The sequence below is a fragment of the Neltuma alba genome, unplaced genomic scaffold (genome assembly GCF_004799145.2).
Source record: "Neltuma alba isolate B1F8T4 unplaced genomic scaffold, ASM479914v2 tig00010413_pilon, whole genome shotgun sequence".
Taxonomy (NCBI): Eukaryota; Viridiplantae; Streptophyta; class Magnoliopsida; order Fabales; family Fabaceae; genus Neltuma; species Neltuma alba.
Window position 1 is genome coordinate 313,037 of NW_021635315.1, and position 25,045 is coordinate 338,081.

At 33.3% G+C, this 25,045-nt stretch overlaps 2 protein-coding genes across 2 annotated transcripts; both read right to left on the reverse strand.

Moving 5' to 3' along the window:
* Nucleotides 1–5,044: 5,044 nt before the first annotated feature.
* LOC114756457 (G-type lectin S-receptor-like serine/threonine-protein kinase LECRK1) lies at nt 5,045–6,166 on the reverse strand. The gene has a single exon (XM_028945403.1). It carries the CDS (start codon nt 6,164–6,166, stop codon nt 5,189–5,191), a length of 978 nt encoding a protein of 325 aa, XP_028801236.1. The 3' UTR covers nt 5,045–5,188.
* Nucleotides 6,167–7,706: 1,540 nt separating this feature from the next.
* LOC114756458 (G-type lectin S-receptor-like serine/threonine-protein kinase LECRK2) lies at nt 7,707–24,853 on the reverse strand. The gene is made up of 4 exons (XM_028945404.1): nt 24,847–24,853; nt 24,743–24,754; nt 14,513–14,517; nt 7,707–9,528 (listed from the first exon to the last, which is right to left on the reverse strand). The coding sequence occupies exons 1-4, from the start codon at nt 24,851–24,853 to the stop codon at nt 7,858–7,860; spliced, it is 1,695 nt and encodes a 564-aa protein (XP_028801237.1). The 3' UTR covers nt 7,707–7,857.
* Between the last annotated feature and the right edge of the window lie 192 nt (nt 24,854–25,045).

The following is a 25,045-nucleotide window of genomic DNA, read 5'->3' on the forward strand; positions in this document are numbered from 1 at the left end:
AAAAATAAAATTTATTAAAATTAAGAGAAGGGAAAATTTTAGATATAAAAATAAATTTGAACAATACTATATATCTAATTATATATTATTTTAAGAAATTGAAATTAATAACAATGTTAACAAAAATATTTACAAATTTTTATTTTTATTTATCGAAATCAATTAAAAAATGTTTTTTCGGGTTTAAATATCTATAAAACATATGTATAGTAAAAAAATTTATAAAATACAAACTAAATAAATAAATAATTGAAAAAAAGAGGAAAATCCAATTTAAAGCCGCAGAAAGGCAAAAATGAAAATTAGTTATTGCTAGCATTATTTATGTAGACAAATAATTTCGTTTCATTGTTTGTTTAAATATATAAGAAATTTTGGATTAATAATAAATGATTTGTTTTGCAAATATTGATGCGAAAAAGATTATAAAAAATTTTAGTATAAATTAAGAAGATTATAAAAATATATATTAAATTGTAATGGATGTATGATAAGAGGAAGTGTAGGGATTTAATTAGGGTTAATGAGGTATTTTTAAATCTATATTTTAGCATTTGGTCCCTTTAAAAAATTATAATTTTCAAAATCCTTCTCAATAAATATTAGTTTTTTTAGGTAGTTGTCTCAAAATTTTCCTAATTTTTATTATTATTTTCTTTTATCTCTGATATCACTTCTATTGTATTCTTTTACAACTATTTTTTGCTCACATCAGACAATTGGTATGAAAATAGTGAATTACTTTTTCTTAATTCTCTTTTCATGTTTTTCCCTCTATCTCTATGCTGCAGATTAATACGTGCATGTATATTCTTTTTTTTTTTTTTTATGGCCACATGCATGTATATTCTATTTACTATATTACATTATTCTTAGTACAATATTTTTTTACCCGTTACAATACTGTGATGGGTTTTGACAACAACTAGATTGTGATTGACAGCAGTTGTTTTTTTTAAAAAAAAAAAAAACCTGATGTGTAATTTTAATTTTCACAGTTTTTTTGGAATTTTTCTTTCTTTATTCTCCAATATATGGTAGGTCTTATCATATATATATATATATATATATGTATATATTAATTATTTATTTACGAATATGTATAAAAATTTTAAAAAGAATATTAGAATTAATAAGTTAGCAATCAATATTAATAAGACCATCATTTATAATATACATTTACATATATAAGTGATGTGACCGATTTTTTATATTGTGATGAATTAATAAAATTAATAAGCATATCAAAATGCATATAAAAACATTTGATCATATAAAAATAAAGTGAGAATAAAGTTATTCATATGAAAATCCCTTTCATCTCCTTCCCTCTTGAACCAAACGCGCTTTTGATATAAAATTCCTCACTTCTCTTTGCCACCGTTAAAACCCCTCCCATTTCCGATATCGAGCCAACACACTTCTAATTAGAATATCTTCACATGTTTTAGCCTAAAAAACAGTTATTAGTGAAACCAACAAAACAGCTAGGACTAACATAATTTGGGATATAACCCATAATTAACTACTAGTTAATCTTTGTTCTTTTTAGAAAAAAAGATATGATTCATTTAATATTTGAACAGTAATTTTATAAAATATTAAATCTTAATCGTTTAACTTTGGCTTGACTGTTAACATGAGTAATTAAATATGAAGCAGAAGAGGACAAAAAACAGTGAGATCCTCCACATAAGTCACTTCGTCAATGTCAAATTGGTCCAAGAAAATAATTTTCCCCTCTCCTAAATATAAAACTAATTTTATAATATAATTTACACTACAAAATATGTCTTATATTTAAAATTAGAAGAAATGACACAGTACTACTTCTGGTTCTTAATATAAGAACTAGTTAACTAATTTGTGTATATTAAAAATTAGTTAAATTAATTATTTGTAATAAATAAGTATTGTCTTTTCTGGAATGTTTTTGCCAATCATGCATATTAACTAGGATTATTATTTGATGAAACATTTAAAATATATAACTACTGTAAAGATTATTTTAGATAAAATGAATAAATATGAGAAATAAAATAAATTTAAATTTTATGTTTAATATTAAACTAAATATCAAAGCAAGTTGCCACTTTCACAACTTTATAATGTGTTGCCACTTGCTCGGGTAGGCAACTCAAGGTAGTATTATCCCAAAGCAAGTTGTCATTTTCACAACTTTAATGCGTTGCCACGTGCTACATTCCATTGCCAACCAAGTTTGAAAATTCAATGATGCCTGCAGAATTATTTTTATTAGTATTGTCATGCATCCAACAGCAAAAATGGTTAAGTGTAAACTTAAAAATATTTTAGAATATTAAATACATTTAAAAAATATTTTAAGATGTTGGGTACTCCGCTAAATACTTTAGGGTTTTAAAAAAAATGAAAAAAATATTTCAGGATCTGAATAAACTTTAACCTAAAAATCAAAACACCAACATAGCGGTCACAAATAAATTGCAGAACTAACAGAAGCCTCAAAAATTCCAAAGGTTTTCTGGTCCATGGCTGGTCACTTCTATGAATTGCCGTGTTATATATATAATAAATTTAAATTTTATATTTAAGATTAAATTAAATATAAACTAATTCTTACATTAACTACTTGAGATAGTATTATCTCAAAGCATGTTGCCATTTTCACAACTTTAATGCATTGCCACTTGCTCGGATAAGCAACTCGAGGTAGTATTATCTAAAAGCAAGTTGTCATTTTCACAACTTTAATGCGTTGCCATGTGCTCGGATAAGCCAATTTTGAACATTCCATTGCCAAGCGAAGTCTGAAAATTCAATGATGCCTACAAAATTATTTTTATTAGTATTCAATATTTCAAAATATTTAGTATTGTATTCGGCATTTTGACATGTCTTTGTAGTTACATGTAACATTTTAAAGTATTTTTTTATTTTTTATGCATCCAACAGCGTAAATTGTTAAGTGTAAGCTTAAAAATATTTTAGAATATTAAACACACTTAAAAAATATTTTAAGATGTTGGGTAATCCACTAAATATTTTTGGGTTTAAAGAAAACCTGAAAAAATATTTCCGAGTCTGAATAAACTTTAACCTAAAAATCAAAACACCAAAATAGCGGTCACAAATAAATTGCAGAATTAATAGAATTCTCAAAAATTCCAAAGGTTTTGGGGTCCATGGCCGGTCACTTCTACGAGTTGCCGTGTTATATACTCCCACCTACAAAGGAGGGGAAAAAATCACTTCAGATAATCCAGGAAAAAAAAAATAAAAGTGGTTATTTTCCTAATATTGTTTAAATTGATTTTTTCCTGAAATATTTTTCGTATAATATTATTTAAAATTTTTTCTCTCGTGACCATAATGCATTTTGAATAAAGAATACAATTTAAAGAATCTTTTTTAATGATTAAAACCAAGAAATTAAACTCATCTCAAAATTTTCTTATGTTTTAGATCTATCGGAGGAAGTGCATATGTTAGAACAGAGTTAACAGGGACACCGTGCTCAGAAAACGTGAGTAGATCATATTGCTTAAGGTGTTATATTTTTCTTTGGCCAAAATAAATCCATTTTATTGATAGCCAAACAAAGCAAGTTCAAACACTAACAGTGGAAGGAAAAAAATGAAGCACTTAAAAAAAAAAAAAACCTATCTGATATGAACTAACAAACCAAAACCTCACACGAACAAAATATTACCTAATCACAACACAAATACAATGACTGCCTATTTTTAAGATGCATTTTGTACTATAAATTACTTCTTGCATATGAAAACTTGTTTTGTTAAAGGGCATAAAGCATGTTTAGAGGGCAGTGTAAGATGAGACACATACTTAACATCATTAGGCACAACAAAATTTTTTTGAGAAAATTACAATGAGATCCTAAAAAAAAAAAATAGTTACAAGATAAGTTTTAGAAGTTGTTATCACTAGGCTATTTAGGTTATTTATTGAGACTTTTCAGTAATTATATTTTTTTAAAAAAACTTGATTGTAATTCTTCTAATTTATTGAAGGGATAATTGTGTTTGTGAAATGAAAATTGCATTGCTTATGTTCTTTAATGTTTTATTGGGATTATGCGAATGTTTGACGTTGAGGATCCATTCCCTCAAAAAATTATTGAGGATGTCTACACGTGCTGGGAAACTTGTTTCCTTGAGCTACTACAACAATAAAAATTAGTCCATGTAAACCGTAATCATTAGTGTTTTTGTGTCATAAACAAGGATTAGATTTGTAAACAAAGAGAGTTATCATTTGAAATTTTTCGAGTTGTTAAATAAATTTTAATTTAATTGTACACTTATGACTTGGGATTTAATTACCTCGTTTATGGTTTAATTGGTGGTCATTTATGATATATATTGTACATTACATATACTCCTCCGGTCCTTAATATAGGACCCAATTCTTGAGTTGGTTTTGGTCCTAAATATAAGACTCATTTCTCATATTTATCAATGTTCTCTAAATTACCCCTATAGATACTTCCTTAACCATAATCAAGTAGAAAAGGGAGAGGAGGTATTAAGAAGGATGATTATGATATTTTAGGAAAAATGTATCACTTTTTTATAATTAACTAACTTACCTAACTTCCTTAATCTAATCAAATTAGTTAAATAGGTCTTATATTAAGGACCGGAGGAGTATATATATATATATTGTATATTATGTTTGTTTTGTAGTTTAATTGGTGGTTATTTATAATCTATGTAAAAGACCTTTATTTGCAGCTACAAGTAGGCCAAAGCTTAAAGAAAATCATATTGCCCAAACACAATAATAAAAAAAAGGAGAAATTGCAAAAAAATATCTTAGAATTGCAAAAACGCAGATAGGGACCTTTGACAACTTCACTTTAGGTTTTGACAACTTCATGGCATATTATTATTGCCAAAACCTAAAGTGAAGTTATTAAGGGTCCCTATCTGTGTTTTTGTAATTCCAATGTTTTTTTTGCAATTTTCCCATAAAAGAAAGCAAATGATGACAACACGAAATTCACTTCCTTTTTTTTTTTGGCCCAGCAGGGGAATGTCAAAATTAATTTTATAATTCTTTTTTATTTCTGGCAAATAGGTAGATGTACGCAAGCTTAAAGAAAAAATTACACAGAAACACAAAAATCAAAAACAAATCAAATGAAAGCCACATGAAATTGCAACATCTTGTTCGCTTTTGTTTCCTAGCAAATAGAATCAGAAGATGGAGAAGGAGGAATAGCCACTTCCGTAACTCCCTCAAGCATCAACACCACACTCTTCATTGATGGCCGAAGAAAAGGTTCATCTTGAATACACCATAACCCCACTTTCACCATATTCTCCATTAAACTATTATCCACTTCTTCCCCAACAACCAGCTTGTTTAGCTCTCGTCGCGCAAAGCACTTGTACACCCAGTTGGACAGAACAATTTGCTCTGGATTCAACATATTAACCACCAGGCTTCTTCTGCAAAATACAATCTCCAAAAGCATTATTCCATAGCTATAAACATCTGCTTTCACTGTTATTGGAGTGTTCTTATTCCACTCTGGAGCCAAATAGCCTCTCGTGCCCCTAACTTGAGTGAAGGTTCTTGTTTGATCCGGCATTAGAAGTTTGGCCAACCCAAAGTCTGATATTTTAGCTGTGAAAAGCTCATCCATCAATATGTTTTGAGGCTTTATGTCACAGTGAATGATGGGAGCCCTGCATTCTTCATGCAGATATAGCAACCCTCTTGCAATGTCTAGTGCTATTCTTCTTCTCTGATCCCAATCTGGACGCATAGTACTGTCACCAAAGATAAGCTTCTCAAGGGAGCCATTGCTCATGTACTCATAAACCAGAAGCCTTTTAGATCTCTCAGCACAATATCCCAGCAAGCGAACTAAGTTTTTGTGGTGTGTTTTCCCAATGGCTTGCATTTCAGCTTCAAATTCTCTCTCTCCTTCATCGATTGACTTGTGTAGCATTTTCACAGCAATCAATTTTCTTCCTTTGTGTAAAGTTCCTCTGTAAACTGATCCGAAGGAACCCTTACCCAGCTGTTGTTTGAAACCGTGTGTGGCTTTCTTCAGCTCACTGTATGAAAATACCCTCAGAGTACTCCCTTCGGTCACTCCTAAATCTCCAACCTCCAACAACCTCTTGTAACTTAAAACTCCAATCTTGTACATAAACCGGGTAACAACTACTATAAGGATTACTTTAGACAAAATGAATAAATATGATAGATAAAATAAGGATTATTTTGTGCAAGTAAAATTCTTTTATGTACAAGTTATTTTTCCTATGTGCAAACGAATTTCTTATATCTAAATAATATTCTGTGCAAACTATCTTTTCTTTGTGCAACATACAGTCCTTCATATGCAATCAATCTTCCCTTATGCAATCAATCAATATAGGTTCCATTTACCAAATAAATTTTCAATAAGAGATTTATCCTCAATTTATCCTAATATTTTTGTATAATATTATTAAAACTTTTTTTCTCTCGTGACCATAATGCATTTTGAATAAAGAATACAATTTAAAGAATATTTTTTAATCATTAAAACCAAGAAATTAAACTCGTCTCAAAATTTTCTCATGTTTTAGATCTACTGGAGGAAGTGCATATGTTAGAACAGAATTAACAGGGACACCGTGCTCAGAAAACGTGCGTCGATCATATTGCTTAAGGTGTTATATTTTTCTTTGGCCAAAATAAATCCATTTTATTGATGGCCAAACAAAGCAAGTTCAAACACTAACAGTGGAAGGAAAAAGATGAAGCACTTAAAAAAAAAAAAAAACCCTTCTGATATGAACTAACAAACCAAAACCTCACACAAACAAAATATTACCTAATCACAACAAAATACAATGACCGCCTATTTTTAAGATGCATTTTGTACTATAAATTACTTCTTACATATGAAAATTTGTTTTGTAAAGGGGCGAAAAGCATGTCTAGAGGGCGGTGTAAGATGAGACACATGCTTAACATCTTCAGGCACAACAAAATTTTTTTGAGAAAATTACAATAAAATCCTAAAAAAAAAATAATTACAAAATAAGTTTCAGAAGTTGTCATCACAAGGCTACTTAGGTTGTTATTAGGACTTTTCAGTAATCATATTTCTTCTTTAGAACTTGATTATAATTCTTCTAATTTATTTAAGGGATAATTGTGTTTGTGAAATGAAAATTGTATTGCTTATGTTCTTTAATGCTTTATTGGGATTATGCGAATATTTGACATTGAGGATCCATTCCCTCAAAGAATTATTGAGGATGTCTACACGTGCTGGGGAACTTGTTTCCAGCTACTACAACAATAAAACTTGGTCCATGTAAACTGTAATCATTTGTGTTTTTGTGTCATAAACAAGGATTATATTTGTAAACAAAGAGAGTTATTGTTTGAAATTTTCGAGTTATTAAATAAATTTTAATTTAATTGTACACTTATGACTTGGGATTTAATTACCTTGTTTATGGTTTAATTGGTGGTTATTTATGATATATATTGTCCATTATATATATATTGTATATTATGTTTGTTTTGTGGTTTAATTGGTGGTTATCTATAATCTATGTAAAAGACCTTTATCTACAGCTACAAGTAGACCAAAGCTTATAGAAAATCATATTGCACAAACATAATAATAAAAGAAAGCAAATGATGACAACATGAAATTCACTCCCTTTTTTTTTTTCGCCCAGCAGGGGAATGTCAAAATTAATTTTATAATTCTTTTTTATTCCTGGCAAATAGGTAGATGTACGCAAGCTTAAAGAAAAAATTACACAGAAACACAAAAATAAAAACAAATAAAATGAAAGCCACATGAAATTGCAACATCTTGTTCGCTTTTGTTTCCTAGCAAATAGAATCAGAAGATGGACAAGGGGGAATAGCCACTTCCGTAACTCCCTCAAGCATCAACACCACACTCTTCATTGATGGCCGAAGAAAAGGTTCATCTTGAATACACCATAACCCCACTTTCACCATATTCTCCAGTAAGCTATTATCCACTTCTTCCCCAACAACCAGCTTGTTTAGTTCTCGTCGAGCAAAGCACTTGTACACCCAGTTGGACAGAACAATTTGCTCTGGATTCAACATATTAACCACTAGGCTTTTTCTGCAAAATACAATCTCCAACAGCATTATTCCATAGCTATAAACATCTGCTTTCACTGTTATTAGAGTGTTCTTATTCCATTCTGGAGCCAAATAACCTCTTGTGCCCCTAACTTGAGTGAAGGTTCTTGTTTGATCCGGCATCAGAAGTTTAGCCAACCCAAAGTCTGATATTTTAGCTGTGAAAATCTCATCCATCAATATGTTTTGAGGCTTTATGTCACAGTGAATGATGGGAGCCCTGCATTCTTCATGCAGATATAGCAACCCTCTTGCAATGTCTAGTGCTATTCTTCTTCTCTGATCCCAATCTGGACGCATAGTACTGTCACCAAAGATAAGCTTCTCAAGGGAGCCATTGCTCATGTACTCATAAACCAGAAGCCTTTTAGATCTCTCAGCACAATATCCCAGCAAGCGAACTAAGTTTTTATGGTGTGTTTTCCCAATGGCTTGCATTTCAGCTTCAAATTCTCTCTCTCCTTCATCGATTGACTTGTGTAGCATTTTCACAGCAATCAATTTTCTTCCTTTGTGTAAAGTTCCTCTGTAAACTGATCCGAAGGAACCCTTACCCACCTGTTGTTTGAAACCGTGTGTGGCTTTCTTCAGCTCACTGTATGAAAATACCCTCAGAGTACTCCCTTCGGTCACTCCTAAATCTCCAATCTCCAACAACCTCTTGTAACTTAAAACTCCAATCTTGTATATAAACCGGGTAGCGACAGCAACTGCTGAACACAAAAGAATAGCAAAACCCAAGACAATGAGAATGATCATCTTAATTGCTTTCTTACTGTCAGTCTTGATCGAAGGTGGCTGGTTGTCTCTGTTGCTTTTGAGGCTCTGATGTCCCACCTTGAAATATATTGTGGAGTAGGAGGATAGATTTTCTCTTCTGGCATATCTCAATGGAAGCTTATATTTGTTGCACCGATTGTTTTCATAAAAGGCAGCCCCGCAGTAACAATCTCGCAAACAAGAATTTGGGCATTCCTTCTCCATAATGTCTTCGTCTGCATAAGGAAGGTCAAGATCACCATCCACGCTTATATCTTCCAGGGGGGACATGAAATAAAAAGTTGCATTATCTTTCCCACCTTCACATTCAGCTTCTGAGAAGTTCCTTTTGCATCCCAGATTCGTATGACTTGGGTCTATAAAATCAGTCCCGGGAAGACAATTGCAATTAGGTTGGTTGTCATTGTAGGTACAATAGCTGTTGAACCCACAAAAAGTCTTCACATGACAAAGATTGTCCAAGGATGGCGGTGACCACCACTTTTTAACTTGATGTTTCTGATTTGCGTCGTCAAAATGAGCGTAGATTCGTAAAACTCCATCAAAATCAATAGTTGCACGACAAATAGCGTTGTTCCCTTTGGAGAAGTTGAAGTTGATATCCTCCCACCAGATAATTTGTGAGTTGGAGCTACTGGCATTCACAATCCATAGAGTCCGAGGATCTGTGTTGTTAAGCAAAAGATAATATGTGAAACCACCGCCATTAGCAGTATCAGAGGCCCAGTAAGCATCCAAAGCTGCGGCAGCAGAATATCGTGGGTACAGAACAAGGTTTCCATCACCCTGCATTGAGAGTTGAAACCTTCCAGAAGAATGGTTGGTGTCTGATGAACTAGACACCAATTGACCCCCAGCAGGTAGCTTTTGGCCTCCTAACATAGTATCAGTTGGGTGGTCGAAACTCTGCCAAAGGATCTTGGAATATTCGTCTTGGAGAACAAAGTTTCCAGAATCAAGCATAGAAGCAGAGGAAACAGTTCCATTGCCCGGATCAGCAATAACCTTCTTTTTCCTTGGACCTGTTTGCAGAAGAACCCCGTCATTTGTGGTTAGAACGAGCCTTGCATTTGAGGAGACAGGAGGGTCATCGCGATTTGCAGTCCAGACGATTGTTTTATTAATTCCATCCAGCAACCAGATTCCAACTTTGAACCCATTGCCTTGCTTGTAAAAGCCAAATGCAAATCGACCTGAAGGTGAAGGCCATGAAGGGGGGTGATCAGTGGGGGAAAATAAAAGGCCAGGTGATATGGACTGTGTAAATACAGTCTGACATAGAAAATATACTAAAAAGAGAAAGTAGATGTTTGATGCAATGGTAGCCATGGTCACGAAAATCTCACAGAATTGCAGAATCGCTGATAAATAAAAAGGCTCGCTGCAACGGTGGCCGTGATCTTAAAGTCTTCCAAGTCTTCCCCGAAAGTGTTGAGAAGTTGCCAATCTGTCATTTTCTCACTGTATTTTTTTCCACCAAATTTCCTTGCTGTGTCATTACTTTCGTCCATAGTAGAAAATGACTGGGGAAGCCCAACACGTCAAATTACTAATTAAGAATATTATTTATATGAAATTTTATTTTATTTAAATTAATTGTAGAACCATCATAGATAAATTGTTAATTTAAAATCTTGTAGGATAGTATTTAGGAAAAATTCCAATTAAATCTAATTTAAAATCCAAATTCAGGCCATGGCCTGATTATAAATTTATGAATATTTTTAAAAGAGTAGAATACCCTTTCATAGTTGAATTAGCCTTTCCCTGTAGTGAGGGCACCAATCGTCTTTTATGGAGGTGTAGTCATTGTGTTGTACAGAACATATGTAACAATGGAAATTGTTAGTGGCAATCTAAAATGGGGCCTAACTTTTATCCCTTCTGATATCAGTTGTTGTCGTAGGGGAGAAGATAATACCCAAATTTTAAATTCTTATTAGCATCAAAATGGTTGTCACAAATAAATGAACGAATGCAACTAAAGGTTCTAGTTAATTTTAAATGTGTGTTGTCCAATTTGTTTCTTGCTTGTCACTTTTTGAATTGCTGTGTTATATACTCCCTCTGTACAAATCAATTCACAGTTCTCAAAAAAGAAAATTGTTGAAGCTAGTTGTCATGAAAGTCCAAAAATACGGATCAGATGTTCAACCAGTTGAGGCAATGATTCAAAACTCAATGAACTAAATCAGAGTCAGACTAAGCTCAAACTAGTAATTATTAAATAATTTAATTTAATTAAAATGTATAAAATATTCATATTTAAATCAAGATCCTAAAAACCCGAGATATTTCTGATAATAGGTTAAGAGTTAATAGGTTAGATTGGAGTGAAATCAAAGTCAAACTGGGAGGGGATAAAAAATTAAAAATTAATTTAAATTCTTATCATACCATCTAAAAGACTAAATATCATTACAATACCTTGAATGACTAATAAAATAATCATATACTTTTATTTTCTTTTTAACTTTCTCTACAATTCCCTTCACAAATTGACATCATAGATAATACTATATACTATTAAAATCACTGAATATTCATTCTAGCAAAATATCAAAAATATTTATAGTAATAAAATATTTCTACCTACAATTTTTTAGTCACTAAACTAATGACTATCAATAACTTCGAAAAAGAAAGAAAATCAAGCAAATTTTTGGCATTAAAAGAACTTTAAAAAAATAAAAGTTAAAAAAATGGAGAAAACAATTAGTTGGGTTAACCGAATTTCTCCCGAATACACTGGGTCACCCTGGGGTAACCACCGAGTTTTGCTATCAAGCGGATTGGCCTGATGATTGGTTTCTAGTCCAATTCATCCGGTCCGGTTTTTAATTCATTAATTTAAATATGAAAAAATATTGAATCTTATTTAAACTATTTCCGCAAAAATTCTTTCTTCTTTTCGTTTTCTTTCTTATCTCCTCTATGTGACCCACGCTTTTTCTTTTTTTTTTAAATTTCTTTTCTTGTTCTTTTTTATTCTCTCTCTTACTTTATGACTTGAGTGTTTAACACTGTATAGTCTAAAGGCTACATTGACAGACTTTTCTTTTTGCCTTTTCAGTACCCAAGGCTTGTTGGCCTGGTGGCACAGATGGTGTCCTCATTAGGAAGCAGGTCCGACCCTTGGTCGCAAGTTTTGTGAGCTTGCCCACTCAAAAGAAAGAAAAATCCGTCTTCCAGCAACGCCCCTCATGATCTTCGTTTGTGCATGTGACCCATTTTTCCTAGTAGCTTTCATGGTTTCTCCTCATGTAGATCTGGTTGGCTCTCACCAAAGGCAAACGATAGTGACCATCTTTTTTCCTCCTCCTTACCTTGGTCTCCTTCATCCTTCAGAGCCAACTTCCTGCCTCCGTCCTCCTCCTCTCCCCCTCATCCTCCTCCTCTCTCAGAAAAGATATAAGAAATCCAGTGTAACCCACCAAATGAGCCGGATTGTTCCGGGTCAGGCAAATTTACGCCGAATTTGTCTTCTTCCTATTTAGGAGGTAAATCGGATTGGACAACTAGTTGATTTGTTGGTTTTCGGTCTGAACCAACAAGTCCAGTCTGGCTTTTTGAATAATATTATCTTCTTAATAATATTTTAAATTGATTTTTTTTAAAATATCCTAGTATTATATTATTTAAAGTTTTCTTTTTTCACGAACTTAATGCAGTTTGGATATCTCATATGGACCAGTCTTTCAATAGCGAAAGAGTAAGGAAATTATGCAAGGTTCCAGGTTTGAAGTACACTTATCTCTGAAATATTTTCAAGAGTTACGGATACTCTAAAAGAAATTATCAAGCGCTGGCCAAAAAAAAAAAATGATTAAGTAATATAACATTTAATCTTCTAAAATCATTGTAATGTTGTTTTTTCCCGGAACAATCAACGTTAATTAATAGTTAGGGTTGGATAAGAGCCTTTGTTTTTTTTTTTTTGATACATAAATTTTAGGAAGGGGTTTGGGCTCAACCCAATCCAAGGGCAGGGAAACTGGATAAGAGCCTTTGTTGATCTAATATTATTTTTTTTTTGTTTTTCGTTTAAGAAAAGGGGAAACGTCTTATTAGCATGTGCATCAGGAAAGTAACTTGCTCTGCATTCGTGGATATGAAAGGATAAGACATAATAAGTTTGGTACTTAATATAGGAGTTAGTTGAATATTCAATTTAATATTAAATATAAGACCCTAATCTACTTTATTTCTCATATTTATTTCTTTTGCTCCCAAGTAATTTCCATGGTGATTACATAAGGTAAAGAATTTCCATTACAGGGCAATTCCAATGTAACTGATAAACAAGAGTATTTTAGGGAAGACAGCATCTACTTAGTACAAATAAAAAATTCAAGTAATTTTTTTAATATCCGCAAATTAGTTATCTAACTCTTATATTAAGAATTCATGCGCTGGTAGCAGTAAGCTAAAATAGTTAAGTAAACACAAACTTGAATATGGATATGCAATTGTGTACACACACACATATATATATTCTGATGCAAAAAGCTGCATAATTTTTTAAGATTACCAAGTAAGTGGGACTGGAGATGGAGGAATTGGGATATCTTTTAACCCTTCCAACATCAGTATCACATTCTTCATGGAAGGACGCAGAAATAAGTCCTCTTGGACGCACCATAAGGCCACCTTCACCATTCTCTCCAATGTCCCCCATTCCACATCTTCATCTAATATCAATTTATGCCATTCCCCTCTCACAAAGCAATTATACACCCAACTAGAAAGCATTATTTCCTCTTCTGAAGAAACCTTCAAATCTATATTCCTTCTGCAACATATGATCTCTAACAGCACCACGCCATAGCTATAAATGTCAACTTTAACAGATGGCAATGCATTTTTTTGCTGTTCAGGTGCCACATAGTGACTTGTTGATTCATTGGTATCTCTGGCTCTTGAATGTTCTGGCATTGATGGCCTTGCAAGGCCAAAATCAGATATTTTTGCTGTCCACAATTCGTCCAAGAGAATGTTACGAAGCTTGATATTGCAGTGGACAATACAAACTTCACATTCTTCATGAAGGTACAAGAGCCCCCTTGCTACATCCAATGCAATTTTGACTCTTTGCTTCCAAGATAGATGCATCTCAGCCTTGAATAGAAAATCTGCTAGAGACCCATTGCTCATATATTCATAAACAAGAAGCTTTCTTGAACCATCAATGCAATAACCAATGAGCTGAACTAGATTTCTGTGATGAGTTCGAGCAATTGCAGTGATTTCAGCTTGAAATTCGCTTTCTGCTCCTTCATCAATATTGTTTAGTCTCTTCACAGCAATCCTTCTATTATTTCCTTGAATTTTTCCCTTGTAAACCACTCCAAAAGTTCCTCTCCCAATCTCTTCTGCGAAATTTCCTGTTGAGTTCACCAATTCATCAAAGGTAAATGTTCGTAGACTACAATCCTCAGCAAACCCCAAATTTTCGCTACTAGAAGAGAGCTTTGTGTATGAATAGGCTTTATGAACGTAGATGAAGAAAATAGATATTGCAAATGCTATGCAAAGCAAGGAAATTGAACCCAGAGTGATGACCAGAGTAGAAGTCAGATTCTGAAACTTTGGCTTTGGATTTGAAGTAATGTTATTTGTTGAAGGCAACTTGAAGAGGGCTGTCGTCGATACGCTATGATCAAGTCTGCCAAATTCAAGCGGAAGCCTATACTTCTGGCAGCTGCCATCTTTATGTAACGCAGCCCCACAATCACAGTCTTCCCTGCAAGATTTCCCACAGTCTTCCATTTCCAATAATGGTAGGACCAAATAAGGAATAAGGCCCAATTGCACATCTTCTAAGGGAACAATATCGTACAACATCTTTGGATCGTCACTGGTTTTACAGTCATCTGTGCCTCTTCTCTGTTCGCAGCCCAAGAACGTGCTCTTATTCCCATTTATGGGTGTGAATCCAGGATAACAATGACAAACACCTTCGCCAGAGGTGGGGGAACAATAACTGTTGAAGCCACAAAAACTTCTGACATCACATTGATCAACAAGATTACGCCACACAATAAAGACAGTTGATTTGGCATTCCTCTCAAATCTGTGCACATAAAATTTAAATATCCCATCCACATCAAGTGTTGCACGGTAGACTAGGCTTGTGTTATACCCAGTAATGTTACTATGCCCCAGAACCCTTAAAGTAGTATTGCTTCGATCAACCAAGCAAAGAGAGCCTGCAAGATTAAGAGTAAGCGAGACATACCCAAAAGTCATGGATGCATAGTAAGCGGCTTCTCTCCTTCGATTGTTCACAGGGTAGGCCACAAGATTCCCATCATCCTGCATGATGAGAATGAAGTTTCCACTCGAGTGGTCGGATTTGGACAAAGAAGAGACCAGATTTTGTTGAGGAGATAAAGTTTGACCTCCTAACACGGTGTCGGTGGGGAGATCGAAGCTTTGCCAGATAACACTTTGATTCTTATCATAAATCACGAAATTGCCCGAATCAAGCATAGACGCTGAATGTACAGGCACTGCAAATGACGCATTTGTAATGGATGTTCTTTTCCCTGTCTCGTTAAGCAGAACTAGGCCGTCTTTAGTTAACTCGATCACAGAATCTGATGATAATGGTGGACTGTTGCGATAAGCCGTCCATACAGTTATGTTCTCAGGTTCATGGCTCAGCCATATTCCAACAACAAAGCCTTTACCTTGTGGGTAAAAGCCGAAGGCGAAATGACCAGAGGGTGACACCCACGAAGTGGAATTTGATTTTGGGGAGAGCCAAGAACCCAAACGAATGATGCTGGGATCAGTGGCTTCAGCTATAAGTCGGTTTGCAGAAAGCACTGCGAAGAGCAAGAACAGAGTTATGGAAGCCGCCATGTGGGATTCGTGGAAGGAAGGAAAAACAGATGGATCAAAACTCAGAAGAAACGAAGGAAATTAATTTGCTTTCAGCTGCAAGGTGAAAGAGAGACACCGGCGTAATGATGCAAACGAGTGAAGACTTTGACTGCTTCATGCATTGACCTGTGAATCTGTCGTAACGCCATTTAACCCCCCAAAAAAAAAAAGGTGTGGAAAATGATGGAAACCGAGTCAAGACTTGACTTGCTTCCTGCATATTGCGTGTTCTTCTACACCAGCAGGAACACAAGAATGTGGAAGCAATGCGACTAAAGTAAATTTCCGCGAAGCAACGATAGGTAGGGAGAAGAAACGATGGATAGATTTACTAATAAAATGAGAGATTTACTAATAAATGATGGATGGATTGTTGAAGTTAGGTATACAAAGGATTATTCTTTCAGGTTCACCGGCCCCTTGGCCATAAAAGAAAATTTTTACTAATTTATACTCACAGTAAATCAGTTAATGTTATATGAAAAATAGTTAATATCATATTTGATGTCTCAAATTTTAAATTATAAGTTTTGATTTTTTAAATTTTTTTATTTAAAATGTTAGACCTTATAATTCAATAAAAACTAAACTAATTTGCACTTTGGGATTAAAATATATTGTTTGAAACTTAAAAGACCAAAATCAAAATAAGAGCATTTTTAATAGACTAAAAATTTTATTAACCCTTTAAAAAATATATTCTTTTCATATTTATCCTCATTTAATATATGAGAATTAATGGTTCTTAATTTTTAAAACTCCCTCCAAATATTATGAAACATTCTCAACTAATTCTTACATACAAAGAAATGATAGTTAAAGCATTAAATATATCCTAAATTGGTAATTTTTTTTTATCAAGATTACCCCAACTTAAATGAAGAAGATAGATAAACAAGAAATTCGATGAGCTTTTAATACTAAATATTTATTGTTTTAAACTGATTTTAATTAATTTATTGACAAACGTAAATGGATAAACTTTATCTTATATTTTGAAACGGAGGAAGTAACAATTAATAAGTTGGTTAATGAATTATATTTAGGATAAAAAATTCCTTCTAGATTAGATGATGCCCTGTAATAAAGAGTGGAGTAGTCATTCAGGCTTTTTCATTTTGGCCAAGAAAAAAACTCAAGTCCTTTTCATACTCCTCTGGTTTTATTTTTAGGACAGAGAGAGAAGATATTTTTTATCATATTTATAGAGCAGTGATAGAAATTTTTTGTATGGAAATACAATTTTACTCTTTATTTATTATTGTATTGACTTTGTTTTTATGAGATATAACGTATATTAAATGAGAGTTAATAAAGTTTAAAGTTTTTCTTGGTTTGTATGAAATATGTTGAAAGGAGCTTATAAATAAGACCAGAAGAGTATATTTTGAAAATCCAAAAATGCCTTATATTTTTAAACATATTACTTCCTCCATTGCTTTTTATAAGCTAAAATAGACAAGAGCGGAGCGTCCCTGTTTACAAGACAATTTACCAAATCTGGTTGGCGATAGATATTTTCTCTAAGAATGACCTTTGAAGATGATGCTTTAATTTTTTTTTTCCAACGAAAATGATGCTTTAACTACCTCAAGTCCTTAATAACTTGTTTGATTTTTATTTTAGTCATGAATATAAGATCCTAATACACTTTATCTCTCATATTTATCCATTTTCTTCCAAAGTAGTCCTTGTAGTCATGATAATTTTAGCTAATACTCCCTCCATTCCTTATTATAAGAGACGAATAACCGAATTACGTTGATCAAAAAAACAGTTAAAATTAGTTAAGAACAATTAATGTGTAAAAAGTATAATTTTTTTTCCAAAAATGCCCTCCTTAATAAGGAGAGAGAGCATGAGAGAGAACAATAGTAAATTCTTAAAAGAAAGAGAAGTGGGAAGGAGAGAGAGTGTGAGTTGGAGACAATAAATATGGGTAAAATAGGAAATCAACACAAAAAAGTAGAGACAACTTTTAAGTGTCTCTTATATTTTGGAACATGCTATAAGCATCAAATGTCTCTTATAATAAGGAACGGAGGGAGTACATTTGATTGGCAATGATATTTTAAAAAAAACATCACTTATTTATTACAAATAACTAACTTAATTAGTTTTCTTAATCTACTTAAATTAGTCAACTAGCTTTTATATTAAGAACCAGAGGTAGTATTAATATAAGAGAGATAACAGCATTTAATTGAGGGGATTTATGGAAATGTAAATAATTATAAGGATATAACTTAATTTTCCTAATTTATATAAATTAAGTAAAATTATCTCATAAATAAGAGCAAAGAGTACTTCATAAAAGATGCCTTATAGTTTTTTTTGTGACAAAAAAATGCCCCACAATTTTAAACGAAGGGGTAATGCCGTCTTGGGATCCATTTAAACTTGACAGAGACTTATGGGATAGAATAGAGAGTGGGTTTAGCAGGAATAAGCTAATCTCTTAGAACATGACGAATCACTGTTTAAATAATCTTTATTAGGAGATGTGTTGATATTAAATATAATGACTTTAATAAAACTGTATCAAGTAGGAGGATGTACAGGGAAGAAAAAAAGAAAAAGAATTTTCTCTATTTGGTTTTTTAAATCTCCCCTCCGCCTTCACTTTTCATCGTAACAATTGCATCAAATTTGAACCATTTCGAATGGCATGACCAATTACATCAAGTCACAGTTTTCCTTGCAAGACTTCCCCCAAGCTTCCATTCCCAATGGCATGACGAAATAAGGAATAAGGCTCCATTGCAGATACTGTAGGGAGACAACATCGCACAGCACCTTTAGATCTTCACTAGTTTTACAGTCACCTTTGCTCCTCCTCTGTTCGCAATCCAAGAACGCGCTCTTATTCCCATTTATAGGCATGAATCCAGGATAACACTCACAAATAGCTTTACTGCCATTCATGGAGCAGTAACTATTGAAACCTCAAAAGCCCTTGATTTCACATTGATTAGACATAGATTGCCACACAGGTTTGAACATTATTGAAGCTACTATTCTTCTCAAATGTGTGAACATACAATCTAAAAATACCATCCCAATCTAATGTTGCACGATATATTAAGCTTGCGTTCCTTTCAAGATGGTTTCTACTATTGGCTAGAAACTTATTGGTATTCCCACCAGTGCTTAGGCGAAGAAAGCCCGTAACATTAAGAGTAAGCTGTGAGGCACCTGATTGAGAAGTATCTGAGGCCCGGTAAGTATAGTTCATGCAATTGTTTTTAGTTGTTTTTATTGTTTGCTGTCCATACGATTGTTCCTTCGGGTTCACCCATTAGCCGTATTCCGACCGCAAATCCATTATCTTGTGGATAAAAGCCGAAGGAAAAGAGACCCGACTGTGACACCCATGAAGTGGAATTGGTTTTTGGAGAGAGAGAAGAACCCAAATTTAGAATGTTGGAATCATTTTTTTGAGCCCAAACTTCGTTTGCAGACACAGCTGAATATGGAAAGAACAGAGTTCGGGGGGCCATGGACATGGTGTGGTGCGAGAAGGGACAAGGACGGAGAGAAAATTGATGAACAAAAAGCAGAAGAAACGAAGGAAATTAATGCTAGCTCCTATTCTAATTATAAAATCTCATTTACAAACAAAATCCTATAATTAGAATAGTAGGTAATATGCCCACCATAGGTAGCATGTCCAGGGGAAAAGAAAACTGATTTTTCAGTAACTCTGTTTTAAAACAAAGGAAAGACCCCACCGTGAACTTTGGGAACGCTTGAAGACTTTGACTAGCTTCATGCATTGATTGCACCTTTGCACCGACAAAACTATTGGGTGGCAGTGAAAGTTTATTGATTTCGAGTAAATTTCCATGAAGTATAATGGATAGACAATGGTTGGTCAGGGGCCAGGGGTCCTACGGAGGAGAAATATTGAAAATTGACCATTCAGTACCATTTAACAGAATGTAAAGAAAATGTGAAATTTGTAATTTGGGAATAAGCAGCTAGTATAAAAAGATGATGATTCAAAAATTGGACTTTTCAGGTAAAAAAAAAAATAGACTTTCTATGATGAGCTGGCTTTTTTTTTTCACCTTATATTATCATCCGGCTAATCCGATTCGAGGTATAAAGGTGTTTTTTGTGGGACTCGAACTCGAGACCTAAAAGGATTTAGGGGGGTGTTTGGCTTTTTTGCCAAACCATGGTTTGGCAAAAAATTTGCCAAACACCCCCATTTTTTTTAAAACCAAGGTTTTGGGCAAAACCTTGGTTTTGCCCAACAAAACCTTGGTTTCAGATAAACAGGCGGGGCATAGCTTCTGAGGAGGGACAATTATTGGGCTTCAAAGGTCAGCTCACGGAGGGAACAGCACGCGGGGGGGCGATACTTAGGTATCCCTTATTTAAATAATATAAATAATATTATTTATATTATTTATATTTATAAATAATATAAATAATATTTTCTTTGGCAAAATAAATCATTTTCCTAAAAACATATTTATTTTATTAATATATATACACACTAATTTCTTATTATTTATATTATTTATGCCATATTTATTATGTTGCCAAAATATATATTATTAATAAATTTATTACTTCAAATAAACATATATTATGAAATATATATTATATGTAATTATCATTTAAACTTATGTCCTTTTTAGTAATTTTTACATATCAAAAAGCACTTCTGATAATTGCAACACCTCACTTTTATATATATTAATAGGATCATTTTAACGTCTGTGAATCACTAACGCCAGGTTTCCGTCTTGGGAAAAAACAGGGAATTTTTTTTTTCCTTTAACATTAGAATCCGTTGATCAAATATTTCAAAGCTTCAGATAACTAATGAGTGATCCAATATCAACCCTGCTTTCAACTTAATCTATTATCATCTAAAATAATTTCATACTATACAATCTTATAATATTATATTAAAAATAAAGCAACGCTCTTGGTTGACAGCATATACGTGCACCTGGCAATGCTCACTTCCTTCTTCTAGAGGATACAAAATAATATTTCCATAGGGCAAGTAAAGTTACTTGCCAATATATTTTGCTATACAATTTACAGAATTATAACAGGTATCTCTGATCTTCAACCAGCCCATCTTCTTCTTAAATAACCTCCTTGTCCTTCTAGCTACTAGCCTTCACTGTTCATCATAAATTGGGGGGTGAGATTCCGAAGAATCCCCGTAGTAGTAATTTCCATCAAACAAATGTGCAGATCACATAAAACATGCAAAACAAGCCATATGGAACAAAACCTTGCAAGCTAATGCAATTAAGCATTTATGCGCAATGACAGATAGACAAGCTGAATAAATAATGCGCAAATAATTGGCAATCACTGCCGCGCATATAATTGGCAATCACTGCCCCATGTCTGTTAGACAAGCTGAATAAGTAAAGCGCAAATAATTGGCAATCACTGCCCCATGTCTATCAGCTGCACGTGATCACGGCTAAATAATCCATGCAAGGAATTAAGGATTACATGTTCTCATGCTTTTTGAATAGCAATATGGCACAAACAGACATGCAGCAATCATACACAAGTGTAAGGGAGGAAAGAACTACTACCTGGACGGCTTCCCTCCAAATCAAACCTTACCGTTCTCCTTTCTTTCTGCTTCTTGGTGGGCTTGAGCAGATATAAAAACCTATCATATTCATAAGGGTAGATCAATATTTGATCCAACTGTAATTCATAAATTAAATAATTCTCTTTAAATCTCAAATCTTCTTTAATCTCTACCCTTACATAATAGTTGGTGATCTTGGATAATTTTTCTTATTTAAACTATTCTCTTTGGAACGCTTCCTTCCTTATCTCAACCCATAGTGTTACTTTACTTTTCCTTATTCCACCAAATAAATTTAATCTAACACTCCAAAATAAATCTACAAACTTTTCTAGTTATTATTAGCAACTCATATACCTTTAAGATCCTTACTTAACTTCAATAATTCGAAAATTCCAACTTTCCCAATTATCAACCTCACGGACAACAGCAACCAAACAGCACATGCATATATTAATCTCGTTTCCTTCTTTTCTCCCGCCATGTGTGTGTATCACTTCTCACTTCCGATCTGATTTTAGCTTCCAAACTCACTCCTCACGGCATCTTCACACATACATATATACATATATAATAAATTTGTTAAGACAAATCTGCGACTATATATATATGTATATATATTATATCTCATTTATTCCATTAGATCACTTCAACTTCTCAAGCACCAATATAAACTCCATTAGCTTTCGGCCAAACACAGACCAACAATACTAGAGAGCATTAGACTCCAATCTCCAAGTGTAACCTCATCTATATGCGTGTATGCCTTCACCTTCCTCTAATGTCCCAAATTCAACCCCCTTAATATAAGGGCAAGCTCTCTGTTTTGATAGTCATAAAACAGAGACAGAGAACCCATACACATCACCCCAAAATTTGGAAAATATTTCCAGATTTTAAAAGCATTTTCTACCATCTTTACAAGCTCTTAAGAAAATTAACCACTTTAATTTCCTCCAAACTCCAACTAACTGAAACACTCTCCCAAGTATACATATATATTAAGCTCTTAGCTTCGCCTTTCTCCCATATCAATTAATATTTACTGCAGCAACTTTTTCTTCTTAAATCACTGAACCAAGCGGACACTTATACACATAGACTCATATATATATATATATATATATATATATAATCATGCCTAAACTTCCTCCCAATTAACCATTTCAATTTCAATGTTTGCCACTCATACTTCCACGGCTTTCCCCCATACGCACACACACACACATTCACTAATATATATCCAAATAGCTTCGTTCTCTATATATATAACTTAGCCACTTTCTAACCTCCATAAATGTTTCGTACATCAGCACCCATATTCTGGATTTTGTTCTTTTTACTGATTTGAAAACGTTCACCAAACTATCACACAGCACCATCTAAAGCTCTTTTGCATAATATCTGAACTTCCCTTACTTTTGTTACTATGAACCGACACTATACAACCAAAACAGGGAACTCCATGTCACTTAATTAAAACGGAGCTTGGGGTTCGAAAACCGTCACTTCACAAACCAATATCACATACGGCCTCATATATACACTGAATAGTGCAATTTTCCCCCTTTAATTCCACCAGAACCTGACGCTACCCGCATCAGAAACAACAACAACAACTATTCAAGTTTAACTTGCAGAGGAGATAAGCAACATGCAATATAATATGCTCACTCCATGAACTTAACTCATTATCATCCTAAACCAGCCACTCAACCCCTGTTCGGCCAGCAACAAAACAGAGCAAGGAAATCCACATGCAAGCTAAAAATCATACTCCATCATCATCAACAAACACTACTCTTTCATCATCATTGAGCTTCAGACTTAACCAAGAGTTTCTCTCACTAGAACCCAAACTTCTTTCATCATTAACTCTTCAAACACACAGCAAACCAAAGAACGAAGAGTAGAATGATGATCAGAGGGCTCACCTGAATCTGAAACTCCGTTTGCATGCAGGAATCTGGCCACCGATCACTACCTCCGATCACCAACTCCGGTACTGCTTTTTCCCGTGCTCTCCCTCTCTCGCTTTCCGTCTCTCTCTCTTTTCCTTCGAGTGGCCGAATGAAAAAATCAGGAGGAAGAGTGTTATCTTATGTTAAGCGGTGAGGCAGTACACGTGTGATGAGGAAGTAAAAACAAACGAAATGTCCACTTTGCCCTTACGCTCATTGCTTTCTTTCACTTTCATGCTTCCTCTATAATTCTGAGATAAATAGATAAACCCAAAAATTACTCCACTATGTTTTATATGGATCTTTCTTTTCGACTAGCTTCTTTGATCCATAAAATAATTTCTCTAAACATTTTGGGTCAAAAATTAACTCATAACTATTTTTCTTGAATTTCCAAGAAAATAACTCTTAATTCCAGAAATTAATCCTTAACTCATTTTAAGGATTTTATGCCTCAAATAACTTCTTTACCTCATAAGATAATTTCCCTAAAATTTTCTAGTTAATTAGAAACCTCTAAGTATTTTCTAAGACAATAACCCATTTTGCTATGACAATAGCTTTAAAATCATTTAAGCCACTTTTTGGGGAATGAACTTTTCCAAAATATTTCTAAACCTTGAAAAATCAATATTCCATAATTTTCCCCAATTAATTGAGCTATTAAACAATTTTAATGAACTTTCTCTTTTCTGCTCATCCTGAGTCAGAAAATTCGGGGTGTTACAATAATACTCCTCCGGTCCTAATTATAAGACCCAATTGACTTATTTGAGGAGATTAAGGAAGTAAGTTAAGTTGGTTATTTATAATAAATAAGTGTTGTTATTCCTAAAATATCCTTGCTAATTAAGTATATTGGCTAAAACTATCATTATTAGAAGGATTATCTTGGAAAAAAATGCATAAATATAAGAGAGAAAATGGATTGGGTCTTATAATTAGGACCAAATAAAAAGTCAAATTGGGTCTTATAATAAGGACCGGAGGAGTAATTATCCAAACACTCTCACTTTATCAGAATCACTTTTCCAGAAAATCTATTCTTTCAAAATCTATTCTCTCCAGAATCTATTCTCCAGAAGATATTCTGCAAACCATGGTTTTGCCTCATCCAAACACCCCCTTAGGCAAGTCTTCTGCTGCTAAACCAGCTTTTTGCTTGTTCGACCTTTTAAACTGTATTCATGTTATCTTAATGAAATTTGTCTTTTCATAAAAAAAAATAAAAAATTACAATTAGCTCCCACTCAAGGGAATTAAATATAAAAAGGTCTTTTAAAATCATGAAATTATTCTGAAGTCCCAAGGAACCTTATTGCAATAAATTTTATTTGTTTAATTACTAAATTACCTTTGTTTTAAAGTTTGTATTGATAAGTAAAAGAACAGTAGTTGACAACTTAGGGTGCAAGAATTGACAACTATCACAGCAGGTATTGACAATTCATGCATTAGATTTTGTGATGTGTTGAGAAAATGTGTGATCAATACCTGCCATGATAGTTGTCAATCCTTACACTTTAAGTTGTTAATGACTGCTTTTTCAGTTGCCAATACAATTTTTTTTAAAAAGGACAATTTGGTAATTAAACAAATAAATTTATTCTAAAAAAGTATCTTGAGACTTCATTATAATTTCACGATTTTAAGAGACATTTTTGTATTTAATTCCCTCAGTTGGGATCTAATT

What these genes read in the sequence shown, in the direction of transcription:
- LOC114756457 (XM_028945403.1), bottom strand. Translation starts at nt 6,166, where the DNA reads ATGTACAAGATTGGAGTTTTAAGTTACAAGAGGTTGTTGGAGGTTGGA.